At 36.9% G+C, this 16,577-nt stretch overlaps 1 protein-coding gene across 1 annotated transcript; it reads left to right on the top strand.

Moving 5' to 3' along the window:
* The first annotated feature begins 13 nt into the window (after positions 1-13).
* ARL5B (ADP ribosylation factor like GTPase 5B) lies at positions 14-15,891 on the top strand. The gene is made up of 6 exons (XM_035545436.2): positions 14-173; positions 7,179-7,239; positions 8,506-8,653; positions 11,506-11,589; positions 12,787-12,938; positions 13,952-15,891. Exons 1-6 carry the CDS (start codon positions 128-130, stop codon positions 13,998-14,000), a joined length of 540 nt encoding a protein of 179 aa, XP_035401329.1. The 5' UTR covers positions 14-127; the 3' UTR covers positions 14,001-15,891.
* The last annotated feature ends 686 nt before the right edge of the window (positions 15,892-16,577 follow it).

Below are 16,577 nucleotides of genomic sequence, written 5' to 3'. Positions count from 1 at the left end.
GATGACGCGCGCGGCGCCGTGACGTGTCAGCCGTTAGGGGCGGGGCCAACGCTCTCCCCCTCCCCTCACCGCCCGCTCCGCCCCGGGGCCGCCGCGGGCCGAGCCGAGCCGAGCCCCGGGGCCAGGCATGGGCCTCGTGTTCGCCAAGCTCTGGAGCCTCTTCGGGAACCAAGGTGGGCGCGGGGGGCTCCGGGCCGGCTGGGCTGGGCCGGGCTGGGCTTCTCTCAGCGCGGGGCTTTCCGGCAGCTCAGCTCGCCCCTTCCCCGCCGCTCCGTCCCGGGCGGCCTCGGGGCCTGTGAGGGGAGGGTCGGGCGGTGCTGGTGGTGTGGGGACCCCGAAAAGCCACCTCCGAGCCTAGGGGAGCGGCGGCTCCTTCCCGGTGCACCCCGCGGAAGGGGCTTGTGCGGAGCTCAGCGCCTGCGGCTGCCGCTAGCTCGGTTACCATAAATTAAAATATACTCCTTAATACCCATTTATTGTAATTAATCCCGTTTCCCTAGCCTTCATCGGTTAGGGAGCGAAATACTCGAGCAATTCCCCATGTGTGCTGTTTTTTCCGTGAGGCCCAGCGTTCGGAGCAGCCAGGCCGGTGAGGGTATTGTTCTCCTTAGGCTGCCCGTGCCGGCTCCGTGCCCACTCTCCATCTGTTACCTCCCGCAGCGAGGTTACTGCGGCTTTGTGGCTCGTGTTTGCTGCCGGCACGGCTTCAGAAGTTGTGGGAGCGGAGCACGCCCGCTGCCCCTTTAATGGTCTTGTCACCAAGAGCGAACTTCTCTGAGCCTGTAAATAGCAGAGGAAAGTCTCCGCGTGTGTGCTTAGTAGCATCCGTCCATCTCATACCACTTTCTTACCTCATGGGAGTGGGGGGTAGGATCCAAACCATTTATCTTCCCCCCCCCCGACTCGCATGCTGTGTCCTCACGTTTTTCCTGAAGTCTTCTATCCAAGCCTTCTGAATGATTACTTTCTATCTATTTGGTTACTCTTATTTTTCTCAAGTGGGAAAACCATTTGAAAGGATTCAAGGTCCCCCTTACTCTCCAGAAAACTGTGAAATACTACCTTGCTTTTTATTAAATACTATAGCCCGCTGCTCATTTCCTTCCCTCAAGGACTCCACCAAGATGTGGTGGAGTTCTCTGTGAGGAGAGATCTGATTAGAAGATAACTTCTGGTGGCTTTTATTGCTGGTCTGTATGGTCCCCTATGATGGTGATATTTATTCTCAGGAAGGGAGTAAGAGTTACAGTTTCATTGTTTTGGTTTCTTTCTTTGTTAGTACATGACATCACTGGGTTATGTTGATTCCATTTCATTAGTGGAAAAAAGTGTCTTTGTTACTGTATATTAATTTCTGAAAGTTATTTTTAATACATTCAAAATATTAACTGTTAGTATGACGGTTACTGTGGATGGGACAGTACCGTGAAATACTTACCATTCACTTTTTATCCCAATGGGAGATAAAATCATTTTGTTTAATCATTTTGCTTTTGTTTTCCCCATTCCCTGGTCTTGTTGTGGCAACTGCAGAGTAAACTGAGTTTCTTTTCATGGCCAAGATTGAAATTCCACCCTAGAAAAGCTCTCTTCAACGATAAATTTTGGACCAATCTACTAGGATGTTCCTCTAAATGCAGTTATTTTCCCCATAATAATGATGATGTTAACTATAAAGGCAGTAATTACTGATTTGTTTTTGTTGTTCTTCTAGTTATATGTTAAATCTAGACATTTTCTTGGAGAATTCATAGACTGACCCATGAAACTCCTTGTTGAGCAGACTGGCATGGTCAAAATCATTGTATTAGCAAATGAGAGGGAATATTGCAAAGATAAAAAAATAGACCCAGATGTGCATGGAGCATGTCATCAATCAGTTCATCATAGCTAGCGTGGGTTGTGCTGATAGTCTGAGGCGCTTGATACTGGTAAAACAAAGTAAAGATTTAGAAAGTGCCATGTGGCTTCCATCGAGGAGAGCATGGCAGAGGAGGTGTGCCGAAGTGCTAGAAGATACAGCTCAGGAAATCATGGCTGTTTCACTCTGGTATTAACTATGCAATGCACTTTTACTTTACTTAAAGGTTAATAGCAGCTGAGTTGAAAATGCCAAATTTAAAAGACATTTAATCAATAGTATCTAGGCAGCTAAATACATTAGGAATTATCAACTGGTGAACTAACACTGTTAACTTACAGGAAGAAGATAGGCAGGTAGCCTTCTCAAAAACTCACATCTTAAGATACTAACATCTTAAAATAAGCCCCAGGCATTTCTGTGCCTCTGGGTTAAGCACAGTTAAAGTAAATGTGTGATGTATGGAAAATTAAGTACATTCAGAATGATTTCTGCAAACCAAAAAAAGACTCGTAATAGAGACACTTTATATCCTACTAAAGCACTGAATGTCACTTTATTAATTTACATGTCATCCACTTCTCTGGCAATTTGTTTCTCTTACCATCCTTTCCAACAGTAAGGATGAGGTGCTGGAGGCAAGGTGGAGAGACTTGATCTAACATGTTCCTGTAGGCATCCGGTGATACTCTAGTAACTAATCTCTTCTACTGACCTCTTCTGGCAGCATTTTTTACTCTTTGTATTTAACTGGTTTATCCCTATGATTGAGGTAGCATCTGAGTGTTTCTGCCAGGGAGCTGAGCCAACTCGCCGCACTTGCAATAGAGATTGTACCAGGTGGTTCACCCTATTTTGGTTTCGGTTCAGTTTGGCAAACCCATACTGGTTCATGGTGGAAGATGAAGTAGTTAAAATGGTGCTATGTGACAATAGCCAATGATGGAAAGTTTTAGATGGGGAAAGCTTTCTCGTTTTCTCCTACTCCCCTTGCAGAATGTGCTTTCACTTCCATTGCAGTGCACCATCTACTCTCCAAAACCAGTATGTAGGATTTTGGAACAAGACAGGCTACAGTGCAGACAAGCTTATGGAATTTGAGTGATGCCTGTGCTGATCTGTGAGTTGATGACTATGAAAGAGGAAAGCTAAGCGTGTCTGCCCTTAGAACAGTCTGTCAGGGAACATCTGTTTAATTGTGCTGTTGTGTTTAGAAGGATTTGTTTCCAGACTGTTTGGCAGTAGCCTTTGGACAGTGGCTTTTTTATTATATTTGGTGGTAGTAGTAGTGATCAAAACTGATCCAGGGCCTTATTTAATCTTTATTTTGTTTTCTTGTCTTCATGCTTTTACAGTACAGAGGTTAAAGACTGAAAATAGAAGATTAAACATTTCTGAGTTTTTCAGCTCTCAGTACATATTGGCTCTAAATCAAGGAGTAATTGAACTATGCGAACTGAAGCGTAGGTATTTTCTTTATAAGAGAAACAATTGGTGTTAAAATAGATTGTTATCTTTGTTCTGGGTGACTTACTGATGGCTTCCTGATTCTTTTTCCGTGTTTTTGAAACTGTCAGAAAAACATTGCCTGAGTATTGTTTTCACTTAAAATATTGTCACCTACAGCCAATTCAAATCTAGTTATAAATTATTGTAAGTTCAAGTTGGACTCTTGTTTATTTTTAACTTCATTTTTAAAAGTATATATTTTTTTTAATTAAGAAGGTCATTTCTAAAGTCTAAGCTATGATTAAGGACTCAGGTAACAGTCTGCTAAGCAACATGTGGAGATATGAATAAATGGTGGTGCAACTAACTTACTGCCTGTGTCAGTACATATCTGGATAAACCTTGCTTGACTTACTCATTATCTGTGTAACTCTTAATGGAGGTATAAGGACAGAACAGAAGTGAGCATAGCAACCTTGTTAAAGGCAACTTTTGACCCTTCCCGAGTCTATATTTTAGTTGCTTTGGATGACAGCTGTTCATAATCTTCAAGGTTACTCTGAATAAATGCTATAGATTTTTTTGAAAAAAATGAAGTGCTGCCATAAGAAAAATAATGGTTGGCTCTAAATCAAGGTGGTAGAACTTCTGTAACTCCATAGGTTACTTCATTTAGGCTTGCTGGCAGTCCCCAGACCATAAAGTCAGGCTATCAGAGACCATTATCTAGAAAACCTTCTGGGGTTTGATTCCAGTTACTAGTGAAGTTTATAGACAATTTTTCATTCTTGTTAGTAAGTCTGGAAATACAAGATGTATTCGAGCAGTTCTCTTGTGTTAAATAGAAGATTCAAAGGCAGCTTTTCACTTAGTGCGCAGAATGCATTCTTGTGCTGGAAAGTTTTGGTAAAATTCTGTTCCATGTGCCTTCTGTGTAGCAAACTTCCATCTGCCTTCAGTTTTGAAGCCTCCAAGACAGTTTTTCTTAACAACTGGACAGTGCTGTTTGGTGCCTGATAATGATCAGTACTCTTTCTCTCAGTGATTTCTTCTTTCAAATACAGCATCTTGCCCATCACTAAAGTATTTAGCCTTTTGTTTTTCTTTGTGGTTTTATTTTTTTCAAGTTAGAGGAAAGGGCAAAAACACTAACCAAATCTTCAGTTTCAGATCCTTTTACAAAACCCTTATGTAGGGGAATATATAAGAGTAAGTGAAGAGAAGAGCGTATTATGTCTGTCTTCTGACATCTGCAAGATCATTTTAACTTTCCTGTTATGTCGTAATACTGGACTGCCAGCAGTTTTTTAACAATACCACATAGATATATTTTTTAACAACCGCCCAAGAAAGGTTGATATAACGGAATTCTTTGGATTCTTTCAAGTAGCCTAGTACTCTTTTTTTCATGTGTTTGCTTTCTTCTACTCATTTCTATTACATTTTTTTCCTCTTTCTACCTGATTTATAAAGACTCAGCTCTTCTACCGTGGCAACTGTCTTAAGGATTTTCTTCTCCTGTTGCCAAGACCATAGTGAATGGGGAAGACATTCAGGAGCACAGCCCAAACTGATACCAATACCACCCAGTGTAAGAAACTTGGGTTAGTCTCAAAGTACAGAACACAAAGAGCATAAATCAGAGCCTGTGGTTTACCCCATAATCATCCTTCCTCTTAAATGAAGCATCTGCCTTCAACTTGTTGCTCTTGTAAACAAGTACTTGGTAAAGCTTTGTTTTGTCTTAGTATAACAATATTTAAGTTCATATGTTTATCTGTTAATGTACATGTACAAGTAAAAATTGTGTAATCTAACCAAACTAGAGAGAAATTCAACTTCTGTGTTTGTAGGTGAAGAGATTGTCGTTAGCACAGATGACAGTTCTGAAAGCAATGAGTAGTTCTAACTTTTATTAAAGGTGGACACAGCTATTTGCATAAGATATTGATGCTTTCATCTCATTAATTAATACTTGTGTGACTTTCTTCTATGTGGATGTTGAGTTACTGTATAAAATACTGTTTGACTACAGAGCTAAGCTGTGCGTGTCATCGTACTCCCCCCAGCCCTCCCTTTCCCAATTAGAGTTGAACCATTTGCATATCAGTGGCTTTCAAAAAATCATCTGATTGGGGAAAAATACTTTTTTTTTCCTGCTTTCAGTAGTGTGGTACCGTTTAATCAATGCTTTTCATGTTCATTCTTAAGCAAGGCTCTGGATTCTGATGTGAAGGTGGGAAAGAGCAGATGTAACGTGTTACTAAATTTTTTTGTTTTTGTTTTGTTTGGCTGGCTTCTTTTCCTCCTTGAAATAATGCAAACAGCGTTGCGAAATTAGTCATATTCCAGACAATAGTTGAGAAATATGGTTGTTTTGAAAACAACAGAAGGGTATTTCTGTGTTTCAACTTCGAAAGCCCTTTAAACTGAACTGCATTTGAAGAAGAAAAGGAGAGTCTAGCTATGTGGAATGTTTTATTAGAGTTGAAAGCAGAGAGGATTTCGTTCTATTTATGTATCGAGGAAGATTATTAATTAGTGGTGCTGCTTCTTCTGGGGCTAAAAGTATTACTGGACCTAAGGCCAGGAGAAGTTATTTTCTTAGGATATGTTAGCAGGATGTGGCAGTACAAAAACCAATACAGGGAAGTGTGTTTCAACAAATGTTAGGGCCGTGTCTCTTAACAAAACTTCTAAAAGCCCAAAGGGATTTATTAAAATTACTTTCAGTATGAAAACCCTGAATATACATGAATAGATGTATTTTTTTAAACAAATTCCTTATTCTTCCTTAGACTACCCGCTCACGGGCAAAAAATCTACCACCTTGATATTTGATAGATCTTTTAGTGATTTGTGATAAGTGTTGTAGATTGGAAAGTGGTGTTTTAGAGGAAATCTCTAAGCTGTGAAGCAACTTTTGTTTTGGAATAAATGCCTTTAGAATTTTAAGTATGACCCCTTGTGAGTGAGCCTGTTTACAAGCTTTTTGTTTGAGTTTTGCTTCTGGTATCTATTTGTAGTTTCTGCTCTCAAGTAATTTGCGTTTTTTGTCAGTAGGCAAATTGGTATCTTCTGACTTCTGGTATGTATAAAAAAAAATGTAATTGACTGGGCTGTTGTATTTGAAATTCCTTAAAAGGATTAAATACAAAGAAACAGATAAGTTCTGGAGTTTGTTTGTTTCCCCAGTGCTTGGAAAAATAACATTGCAGCATTTGGGAGATTGCTATTATATAAGCAGAACTTTTCAGCTCAGAACTTGAGTGTTGGAATTTGTCACCTACTGAAAACAGAGCTTCCTCTTTGTACCATGAGAATGGTGGTGTGGTCCCTTAACTAATGGTTATTGTTCAGCCTTGCATTTCAGGCTAATGTTTTCTACACTCTTTGGATTTCCTTTGCATCACTGAGGAACAGGCTCATACATTCTGTGGAAAACTAGCTCTTTGAAAATTCTCTGTAACTGGTGGTTTACTGAAACTTGGCTTTGGCATATTATAAATTTTATTTTGGATGTTTGCTCGTCTTCTTAAGAAGACGACACTGATAAGAGTTATATTTTTTCCTTGCATTTTTCTTTCTAATACTAGATCTTTTCTTTCTTTCCCTTTTTTTTAATGGCTTCATGCTAGTAATTCTTCCTTTATCAACACTTCCAATACTGACTTGTCCTTAAACTGTAGTCTTAGGAGAAGAGGCTTTATGGATTTTTTTCTTCCAAGAAGCGATCACTACTTTGTGTAGCATAATGAATTCAGACAAACAACCTGTTGCTTTCTTAAATAAGAAAAAGTGATTAACAAGAATTGTAATTATTGCTGTTTCTGCTAGTTTATTCTTGTCTTTTTTTCTGTGTATGCAGAGCACAAAGTAATCATTGTGGGACTTGATAATGCTGGGAAGACTACAATTCTTTACCAGTTGTAAGTATACAAACTACTTTGTTTTTCTTAGTTTTAGTATTTGGCATTGATTTAATCATTGAAAATTCAGGTTTGGAACCTGGCAGAATCTCTAGGGGTGTGGTAGGTCGTAGTTTGTATGTGAATGGTGTTAGTTGTTCTAAACATATTTAGATTTAGTATTTAAATGCTAAGTGGAAGAACTGAAGTATTTTAAAACTGAATTGTAAATCAATTGAATAACAAAATTGTACATACAAGCACATAGTGACCTGAAAATCTTTGCTATCAAAGCCTATTTTTGTTGGTAAACGTTGAAAAAATAATTTGACCAAGAACTACAGAGAAGAAAGTGATTTTTATATTAATGGGAGTTCTAGCCACTGTGCAAAATCCATACATGTTTCCAAATGTTTCCTAATTTCAGTGGCTAAAATCTGTGATGGAAGTTGTCCTCAGAATAGTATTTCAACTTGCCTAGGTCCAACCATAAACTTTTTCTATAGTGTTATTGCATTGTATCATATCACCCTTAAATCTTGCCAGCATTGCAGGAATATCTATGATAAATCTAAGCATATTGGCAGGAACATAGTTACTGTTGTGATTGTGGAGACAGAGGAGTGCATAATGAAATGACTATCCGTATATTTAGATATGAAGGTACCAGAAAACCTTTTTTCCTAAGTTTTGTCAAAATTTAAAGGTAGAATTGAGAAATTCAGTTAAGTAAACAAGTGGTCCTTCAGAATTTATTCCGTTATCAAATTGCTAAGTTGAATGCTCTTCTAAAATTATATTCTGGTTTATATTTTGCATGGTTAATTGCTCTTCTTATTTGTGATCTTCAGAAAGGTGACTTCTCTTTTGAAATAAGAGCATTTTAAGAATCTAATTTGTCTAAAAAGTCATTTGAAAAACGTCTTTTAATAAGGGAACACTGTTAAAATGCAGATGTTTATCTGCATTTGTTGTAAACCTTTTACATGCTTATTTTTCATTGCAGATGTCTACAATCTGCAACAAAAAGTACATTTGAATTTTGTCAACCGCAATTTCCAGACGAAATTCACATTAAACTAACCTTACTAAAGAACAGCTCTTAAATATTTGCTTTATTTCCATAGAAATTCAAATATATAACTTGAGAAATGCTTCATCTTTAAGTTTTTATCAGAGCTAGACATATTTACTTTTTCTGCAACAAATTTGTTGAGCAAATTGAGCTGTGACAAGCCTTGTGAATTTTATTGGCTGGTCTTTATGATGTTATATTGTTTCCTTTAGCTTAATGAATGAAGTGGTTCATACTTCTCCAACCATAGGAAGCAATGTAGAAGAAATAGTGGTGAAAAACACCCATTTCTTAATGTGGGATATTGGAGGACAAGAATCGTTACGGTCATCATGGAATACCTATTATTCGAACACAGAGGTATGAGAGGCTACTTTGAAGTATGCAAATTCCATAAGTTTGCTTAAAATTCTTTTTTTTACTAGGAACATTGGTAGATTTTTATTAAGTTCGTGGTTGTATTGTTTTTAAGTTGTTTTAAGAAAGAACGAACTCCAAAAGTGTAATATGTCTCTGGTATGCAGCCAATTTCCTGGTAATATTTTAAGTATTTTTCATGTTTACTTCAATGTTGTTTGATCTGTGGCACAAATTGTGAAGTTAGACTTTTTTCCTAGGCAATTGAGTGATATTAAAATAGGAAATTGAGTTATTGCATATTTTTCGAGTGGATTTTAAAGCAAATTTTGCCATGTACTTGGCAAGTTCAGTGAGGATATGCAGTGGTTAACCTAGCTTCTGTACATCGGTCTGAAATGGTTCTGAAGTAATGATAACTAAGGATGAGGAATGAAATTTTATCTAGACAGCAGTATTTAAAAGTTCATCAGCTTGTGGCTTTTATCCAAAGGATAAAGGAAAACCTAACTGCAGTACTCTTGATGTACTGATAAAGCTGCTATTGCTTGAAAGGGTGGAGTAGAATTCGTCAATGGCTGTTTATTTGCAGAAAGGTTATGGACACAACGTGCACTTAAAATCTCTGTAGCCTCACTTTACACCTTGATGTAAAGGGTTTTAAATTTTTCTTACCATTTCTACTAAAAATAGAGATGTCTTGTAGATGTTATTCATTATATAAACCTTATGTGAAAATAAGTTGTTTTTTTTGCCCTATCCCTCTTTTTGAGAGAGGGGAGGTTAGAGTGATCCAACCCAGATGTTCAGAAACCTATGTATTAAAAGCCTGGTGATAACATCTTAATCTTTAGCTCTAGTATTTTAAGCTTACTTTTAATTTTATCTGAAAAGTATGGGTATGTGTGATACAAATACATACGCAAGAGGGTGAAGAACATCTGCGAGCAATATCTGGCAGATAAGTTCTTGACATTTGTTCACTGAATATTCTTTGATTTTTGGAATTTGAGTAGATGCGTCTTAGTTCGTTTTGATCCTTTTGGAGATGCTCTCCATGTTCTGCCTAGTAAGCGTGTGAAATCCAACGCTTTCTAGCATTTGGAAAGAACTTTACTTAGCAGCTTTGTCTGCTGGAAACAGCTGAAGAAGAAAAGGGTCTGTTTGGTATGCTAATCCTAGCATCCCTGTTATGAATAATTGCTATACTGTTCCTCCTCATCTGCTAGACATCTCAAAGCCACAGCAGCATTAAATTGACTTAGTATTTCATAGTTTGTGGTCATTTTCAATGGTCAATGAATCTTTTTAATTTTTTAAGGCACAGTGATTTGGAGCATATGTTGGAGAACTGTAGCGATAACTTCCAGTCCTCCTTTTTTGTTACCGACTCACGTGCAGCTTTGTCTTTTCTCTCTTTCCTTATTTAGCAATTGAAGCAATCGAAAGAAAATCTTTGGAATGATAAAAAATAATAAAAATAATTTTGTAGAGCATACCTATTATATTTAATTTCAACTTAACTTGATTGATTCTGCAATTGTATTTTAAGAGATCACATTTTTTACACAGATGTTGAGATAGCACAGGATTTGCAGGGAGAGGAAAGAGCAGGAAGCTCTCATGGTTAAGTTATTCTCAGGGAGAAAAGCAAAAGGAAAGACAGTAGAAGAGAAAAAGGGATGGCAAAATATTCCCAGTTGGGAAGAGAAGCGCTGGAGTCTCTCAGACGAACGTCATCTCCTGTGTTTCCTCTCCAGTGCAGCATGTGTTCCCTGTAATTCTTTTTTTACAGTAGCTGTATAATTTTATAAGATTTCCTCTTGATCTCCTTACTGGTGGCAGCAACCTATGATGCTGTTTGAGCAGGTCAGTGTGTATTCTGGTCAGGGCAAGTGTTGAATGCTGATCAGTTGTTAGGGTTTGTGTATGCACACTATTGCATAATGCTTACAAGCTGTTTGAAGTGTATCTAACTTACTATGTAACATTTTTTTTGTTTTTCTACTTCTAGTATAAGGCTATGAATTAAAAGATACAAAAAAGGGAAAGAAAAACTGGGGTTAAGAGTCGTTTTCACACTAGTGACAATTGCCTCCCATGGGAAACCTGATGTGGCAGACCTAGCAGTGTTAAAGGTTTCACAAGAGCCTGACCGTGAGAATAATGTCACTTGGAAGAACATTAAGGGTAAAATCCGTGCCATAGCTGTTTCCAAGTGCCTAGGTAGACCAGTGCAAAGTTGTGAGAGGCCAACTTTGCATTACAAAGGGTAAGGTGTTGCACCGTAATGCTAAGCCCTACACGTGCATAGCTTTCTGAGGTCTGATGTAGGATTGTGAAATAAGTTCTCTTAAGCCTTGTGAGGATGGTGATGGTAGATTAAGTGTTTTTTTTAAATAGGGAGTTTCAATTTCAGCTTTGTTTTCCTGAGTATACAAGTAGTAGTGGACATTAATAGCTGTTTTCATTGATAACTTCATAGCAATTGTCATCCATGTTTTAAGTGTGATCCATGATCTGTAGGTGCTTTTGGTACCTACATCACTTTTGTGTATGCTGTGGGGGCTGAAAATCAAGCCTGGTGATTTTAAGTGTGGTACATAAAAGTAGAGCTTAATAGCAGTGCTGAAATGTACAAGCAATAGATGTTTTTTTTAAACTATAATCTTTATGTAGGATTCCTAGGGCACTAATGAAAGGATGTAACAAACTTCTTGCTCTATTTTTTTAATGTGCTCTGAAAGTTTGTGTCTGTCTTACATACAAAGGCCTGTGGTAGTGATCACTTGAAAATGTACTTTCTATAACTTACACTTTGTACTTACATATTATACTATTGTTTTTTTCCCCAGTTCATCATTCTGGTTGTTGACAGCATTGACAGAGAGCGACTTTCTATTACAAAAGAGGAACTTTATAGAATGCTGGCTCATGAGGTAAAGTAGGGGGTTGGGATAATAGTTTTCCTTTGTTGTGATCAGTCAAATAGCACTATATGCTTCCTATATTTACAGAAGTTACACTGTCACAGAAAAGTTGAGCCTAAATGTGCATGCATGTTGACTGTGTTTTGAAACCATATAAATTACAAATAAACAGGGAAAGCTATCATGAAGCACTTTTGTAGTAGGGCTTGCTTGATTGTAATAAAAAAAATCTGAGTGATTTACAGTGTTTCAAATGAATGTTTTTACTTTAAAGTTTATTAATCTAGTTTGCATTTGATAGTAAGGAGCAAATATATTAACAAAAAAGGAGGAAATACGACTTTTTGTGGTGAAATTTTCTATTGTAATTAGCTTCCGGTGTTATAAGATCAGGAGATTGTGATCTATTATCTCTTGAAAACAATCAGTAGGCCTCACCTGTAATACGTACTACTTGTAGTAGTGAGTTTCCATCTTTGGATCCTAAAGGTTTGTTTTTCTATTAATGGAGAAATTGTCTCCAAATTTAATATACGTTTAAATATGTTAAACACTTTAATTAAACCTGCCAGCTGTCTGCATTTTGCATTTGTTTTCCCTTTTCCACTCCTAAGAACATGCAGCCCAGTTTATTTCATTGCATTGTGGAATCCTAATTTCCATACAAAAAAAAAACCTTCTTATTAGCTTCTGTTTTTCCTTAAGCTGCTGCAGCATTTAGAGCTCCCTTTTTGGAACAGCAGTATAAAAGTTTTTTTAATTGTTACTGTTTTAATCACTACAGAATTTGCTTAATGAAGTGGAAAACAATTTCAAGGGAACAATATCTAGCAGGGTTTTCCATTTGAATAGCATCTAATACTGATTTTGGAATGTTTATACAGTAATAATTCCACTGTCTGGATGGTTTAGAGCTCTGTGAAGTGTATGTTAACAAGACTTTCTTTAGTTAACATATGAACATATGGACAAAAGCAAAAGGGTATTAGTATAATACATTATAATTTGATTCCCCGTGGTGAACACTTCTAAATAAATTGGTCTCTTCAGTATTAATGTAATTGATTTTTAATGCAGTAAAGCTGTTAAAACTGTTACTGTGTAATTGCATTCAAGCTAATCTACGTTTTTTTGAGATACTCAGTTAACGCAATAGGCTGTTAATTCTATATAATAACTTCTATGAATACTTTGAACTACTTCTAGGACTTACGGAAAGCTGCAGTTCTCATCTTTGCAAACAAGCAGGACATGAAAGGCTGCATGACAGCTGCAGAGATATCCACATACCTCACCCTTAGCTCCATAAAGGATCACCCATGGCACATTCAGTCCTGTTGTGCTTTGACAGGAGAAGGGTAAATGTTTACCGTTTAAATACAATAATATATGGTAAATGGAACACTGATTTTTCATCTTGTCTTTAAAGCAGTATTCTATTTTTTCTAGCGTTTCTCAAAGCTTTTTTTCAGCTGTGCTGTATGTACAGCCTTGACAACAATGTGGTATAGGGGGGCATCACAAATGAATTCACAAACATCAGTTCAGAAACATTAATCATCCTAGGCTGCTTTTTTATTAAGAAGCCTTAAATAATTAGAACTCCTAAAACTGTGACATTAGTGAGACCAAGTCATCCAAACAAACAAGCAAAAAAAAAAAAAAGAAACCACTCAGAGTAAAATCACTGTGGAATCCTCTTCAGGATGAACTGAGAAGAATCAAAGGAGATTAGCACCATGACAGGGAAGCTGGCCTTCTTGGATAAATCATGATTTACTTTACAAAGGTGAAGTTAAAGGTGGTGTCAACTATGTAACTGAATCCCTAGCAAATCAAAGGGAATACTGTCTTTTGAAATGGAAGGCCTTTAAATAGACATGGAAAAGGAGTGAGTAAGCAGGTTAGATCCCATGCAATCCTGGTGTTCAATATAGACATGCTTACAGTTTTGTAATTGTATTGTGGAATTCTTGATGCACTGCCTTTTTTTTGAACCAATTCAGTCTGGGTAACTGAGTCTTTGTCTTTTAGTCTTGGAATGAAAAGGTCTAGTGTTCAGTTAGGCAGTTTCTCATGATTTGGTTCTATGTACTTCTGAGTAAGCAAATTAAAAGTAGCACGTTTTAGATTTAGAACAAAAATTGAAAGAGTGCCAAGCTTCAATAAAATAGCATGTTTGACTAGCTTCTTATGGCTAAAGCCTAAGTGGACTTAGTTTAAAACATTGTGTATTCTGTTTGTCTCATTCCCCATTCCAGATGACTCTTTTTAATTTTAAGCAGAGGATTTTAACTGTAAGAGAAGTAGAAAACACTCTTAAGATGTTGCAATAGATCTAGTACCAATATAATATCTCTTTATTTTTCAGATTATGCCAAGGCTTGGAGTGGATGACCTCCCGTATTGGAGTGAGATAGCTTTTTTCCAAAAGAAGAGACTTCTATTTATCCTGTGAACATGTACATTTTTCTGTACTTCTGGCTGCTGAGCCAGTGACCATGTTTAATTTATATCAGCCAATCTCCAAGCTGTACTTGAATCAAGTGCAGTTGAACTTGAAACACAAAGTATTTTCTTAACCTTTTTTTAATACACTAATCTTCAACTGGATGGACATATATGAATCTGTTTTTAAGCATTTAAATTCCTCTATGTATTCTAACTTTTTCAATGATAGCTTTATAAAATCTGTTTTGTCATTGTCAATATTTCATACTTCCTCTTTCTAAAAAGTTTCTATAACTTACTAACATAATAAATCAACATAGTTTGTTTAATAATGAAAAAGTAGTGAGTAGTTTGACTTTACTCTGGCATAGTTTTTAGTCTCCAAGGATAACCATGGGGGACTAAAAACCATTCAGTTGGGCTTCCTGGAACATCAGCAGAGTTCTAGCCAGCACTAGTAAAGAATGCAAAAATTTAAATGCTGAATGAGTTAGTTATAGTTAATTATTAAGGTAGCTTTTAACCTAGTATATAATTGAATTTCTGCCTTAAAAGAAATCTGTCCTTCTCATTTTGTCTGATAAGTAATTCTAGGTTATGACTCTCTTCCTTTCACCTGCAAATAGATCTCTGCACAGTGGTTGAAAAAATTGTTATTAAGTGTTGGTTTATTCATTTAGACTTTGAATACCATTTTTAAAAATAAACCTCGTGGTAATTAAATTTGGAATCATGGCAGACAGTGTTATGTGTAATCTGTTAAAATTTTAAATGCTGTACATACATGAGCCTTCCTCACCTTTTATTGAGAGTGCTGTTTTCTAAATGAATGTAAAATCAAAAGGGAAGCCAGATTTATAAACAGAACAGAATCATGGTGCTGTATCTGTATGTATCTGTGGATTTGAGAATGAAGCTAACCTTGACCTTATTTACATACTATCAAATCTAAATGTTTTTAGATTCCATTGCATGGAAAATATTTTGCCTTATATTTGTTTTTACTGTTATTTGCAGGATTAGAGACCTTCTGATTTTGTGGTTTGAGTTACTCATTCACCTGAACTTTATGAACTGGAAGCAGAAAAAGTAGAGAACTTCCAGTTAAAAAAACAGGTGGTAAAAGATTGGACCTAGTAACTCTTAATTCAATTTGAAGATGATGTTAGATCTGGAAAGAGAATCTGAAACAACAGATTCTGTGTTAATAGAGCATATTGGACACACACAATGCAAATCCAGAGGAGGAAAAAAAAATCAACACTAGGCATCCAATTCCGAGTAAAATCCCGCTAGCAATGAGATATCTAACCTACGTAAATGCTTAAACTACACAAAAGCACCATTCTGTGCTTCTGCATGCCGGAACAACTACATGGAGCATGGTCACTAGAAAAAATTCTAACTGACTAGAGTCCTTTAATGACAATGTTTTTGATGAATTTTGTTTTAATAATTCAAGCACACTGAGTTTTTAATAATTTTAAGTTTTGTAAATTTCCAATGTGATTCCATTTTTATTTGAACAAAGCTTAATGAAATGTTAACAATGCCATCAAATATAAGTGTTAAAAAAGACTTCAAATACAAGTTGAATCAATGATTGGTTGCTACATATTAATGTTGGCTAGCAAAAGTCACATTTAGGAGAGACTATGTTGAGTGTCAAGTCAAAATGCTCAGATAGTAATGCAAACCAAAACTAATACTTAAAAAGAGAATGCAAAACAAGGTTAAACTCTGATACTAAAGCTTATTGCTGTGATGTTCATGCTAACAACTGTTCTAATTTGTGAAAATAAGTTTTGTTCTTTGGGAAGTAAATTATAAATGAAAAAATAAATGATACTGTGAATGAGGTTTCTTGTGTGGTGACTTAATTTCTGCTTGTAATTTAAATTTATTTTCAAGTTTATGTAATTTAAGATGTGATCCTGAATATGTTTATATACGTATATCCAGATGATGCTTTATATATATATATATATATATATATATATAGCCCTTGAACTGATGGAGCTTTTTTTTTAAACAGTTTTTTGTATCAGAATAAAAAAAAGTTCCTTACCACTTCCTTTACAGAAAACCGATTCTTGACAGTAGCAGTGATTTTGATGAGCTTACTACTTAATTTACTACAACAGTTTTCCATTTATGACACCCCAGGATACAGTTGGCTTTCTGGGCTACAAGCGCATGTTGCTAGCTCATGTTGAGCCTCTCATCAACCAACAACCCCAGGTCCTTCTCCTCAGGGCTGCTCTCAATCCATTCTCCACCCAGCCTGTATTTGAGCTGGGGATTGCCCCAGCCCTGATGCAGGACCTTGCACTTGGCCTTGTTGGACCTTGTGAGGTTCGCACAGGCCCACCTCTCAGGCCTGCCCAGGTCCCTCTGGATGCCATCCCTTCCCTCCTTCGTGTCAACCATACCACACAGCTTGGTGTCATTGGCAAACTTGCTGAGGATGCACTCGATCCCACTGTCCATGTCACTGACAAAGGTGTTAAACAGTCCCAGTCCCAAACCATGAGGAACACCATTTG

The sequence above is a fragment of the Cygnus atratus genome, chromosome 2 (genome assembly GCF_013377495.2).
Source record: "Cygnus atratus isolate AKBS03 ecotype Queensland, Australia chromosome 2, CAtr_DNAZoo_HiC_assembly, whole genome shotgun sequence".
Classification (NCBI taxonomy): domain Eukaryota; kingdom Metazoa; phylum Chordata; class Aves; order Anseriformes; family Anatidae; genus Cygnus; species Cygnus atratus.
This window is presented reverse-complemented; position numbering and strand designations above follow the sequence as displayed.

Excerpts from the sequence above, each read along its gene's own strand:
- ARL5B (XM_035545436.2), top strand. The coding sequence starts at position 128 with ATGGGCCTCGTGTTCGCCAAGCTCTGGAGCCTCTTCGGGAACCAAG. Across the intron at positions 7,240-8,505 it reads ACTACAATTCTTTACCAGTT|CTTAATGAATGAAGTGGTTC; the intron begins GTAAGTATACAA and ends TGTTTCCTTTAG. Across the intron at positions 8,654-11,505 it reads CCTATTATTCGAACACAGAG|TTCATCATTCTGGTTGTTGA; the intron begins GTATGAGAGGCT and ends TTTTTTCCCCAG.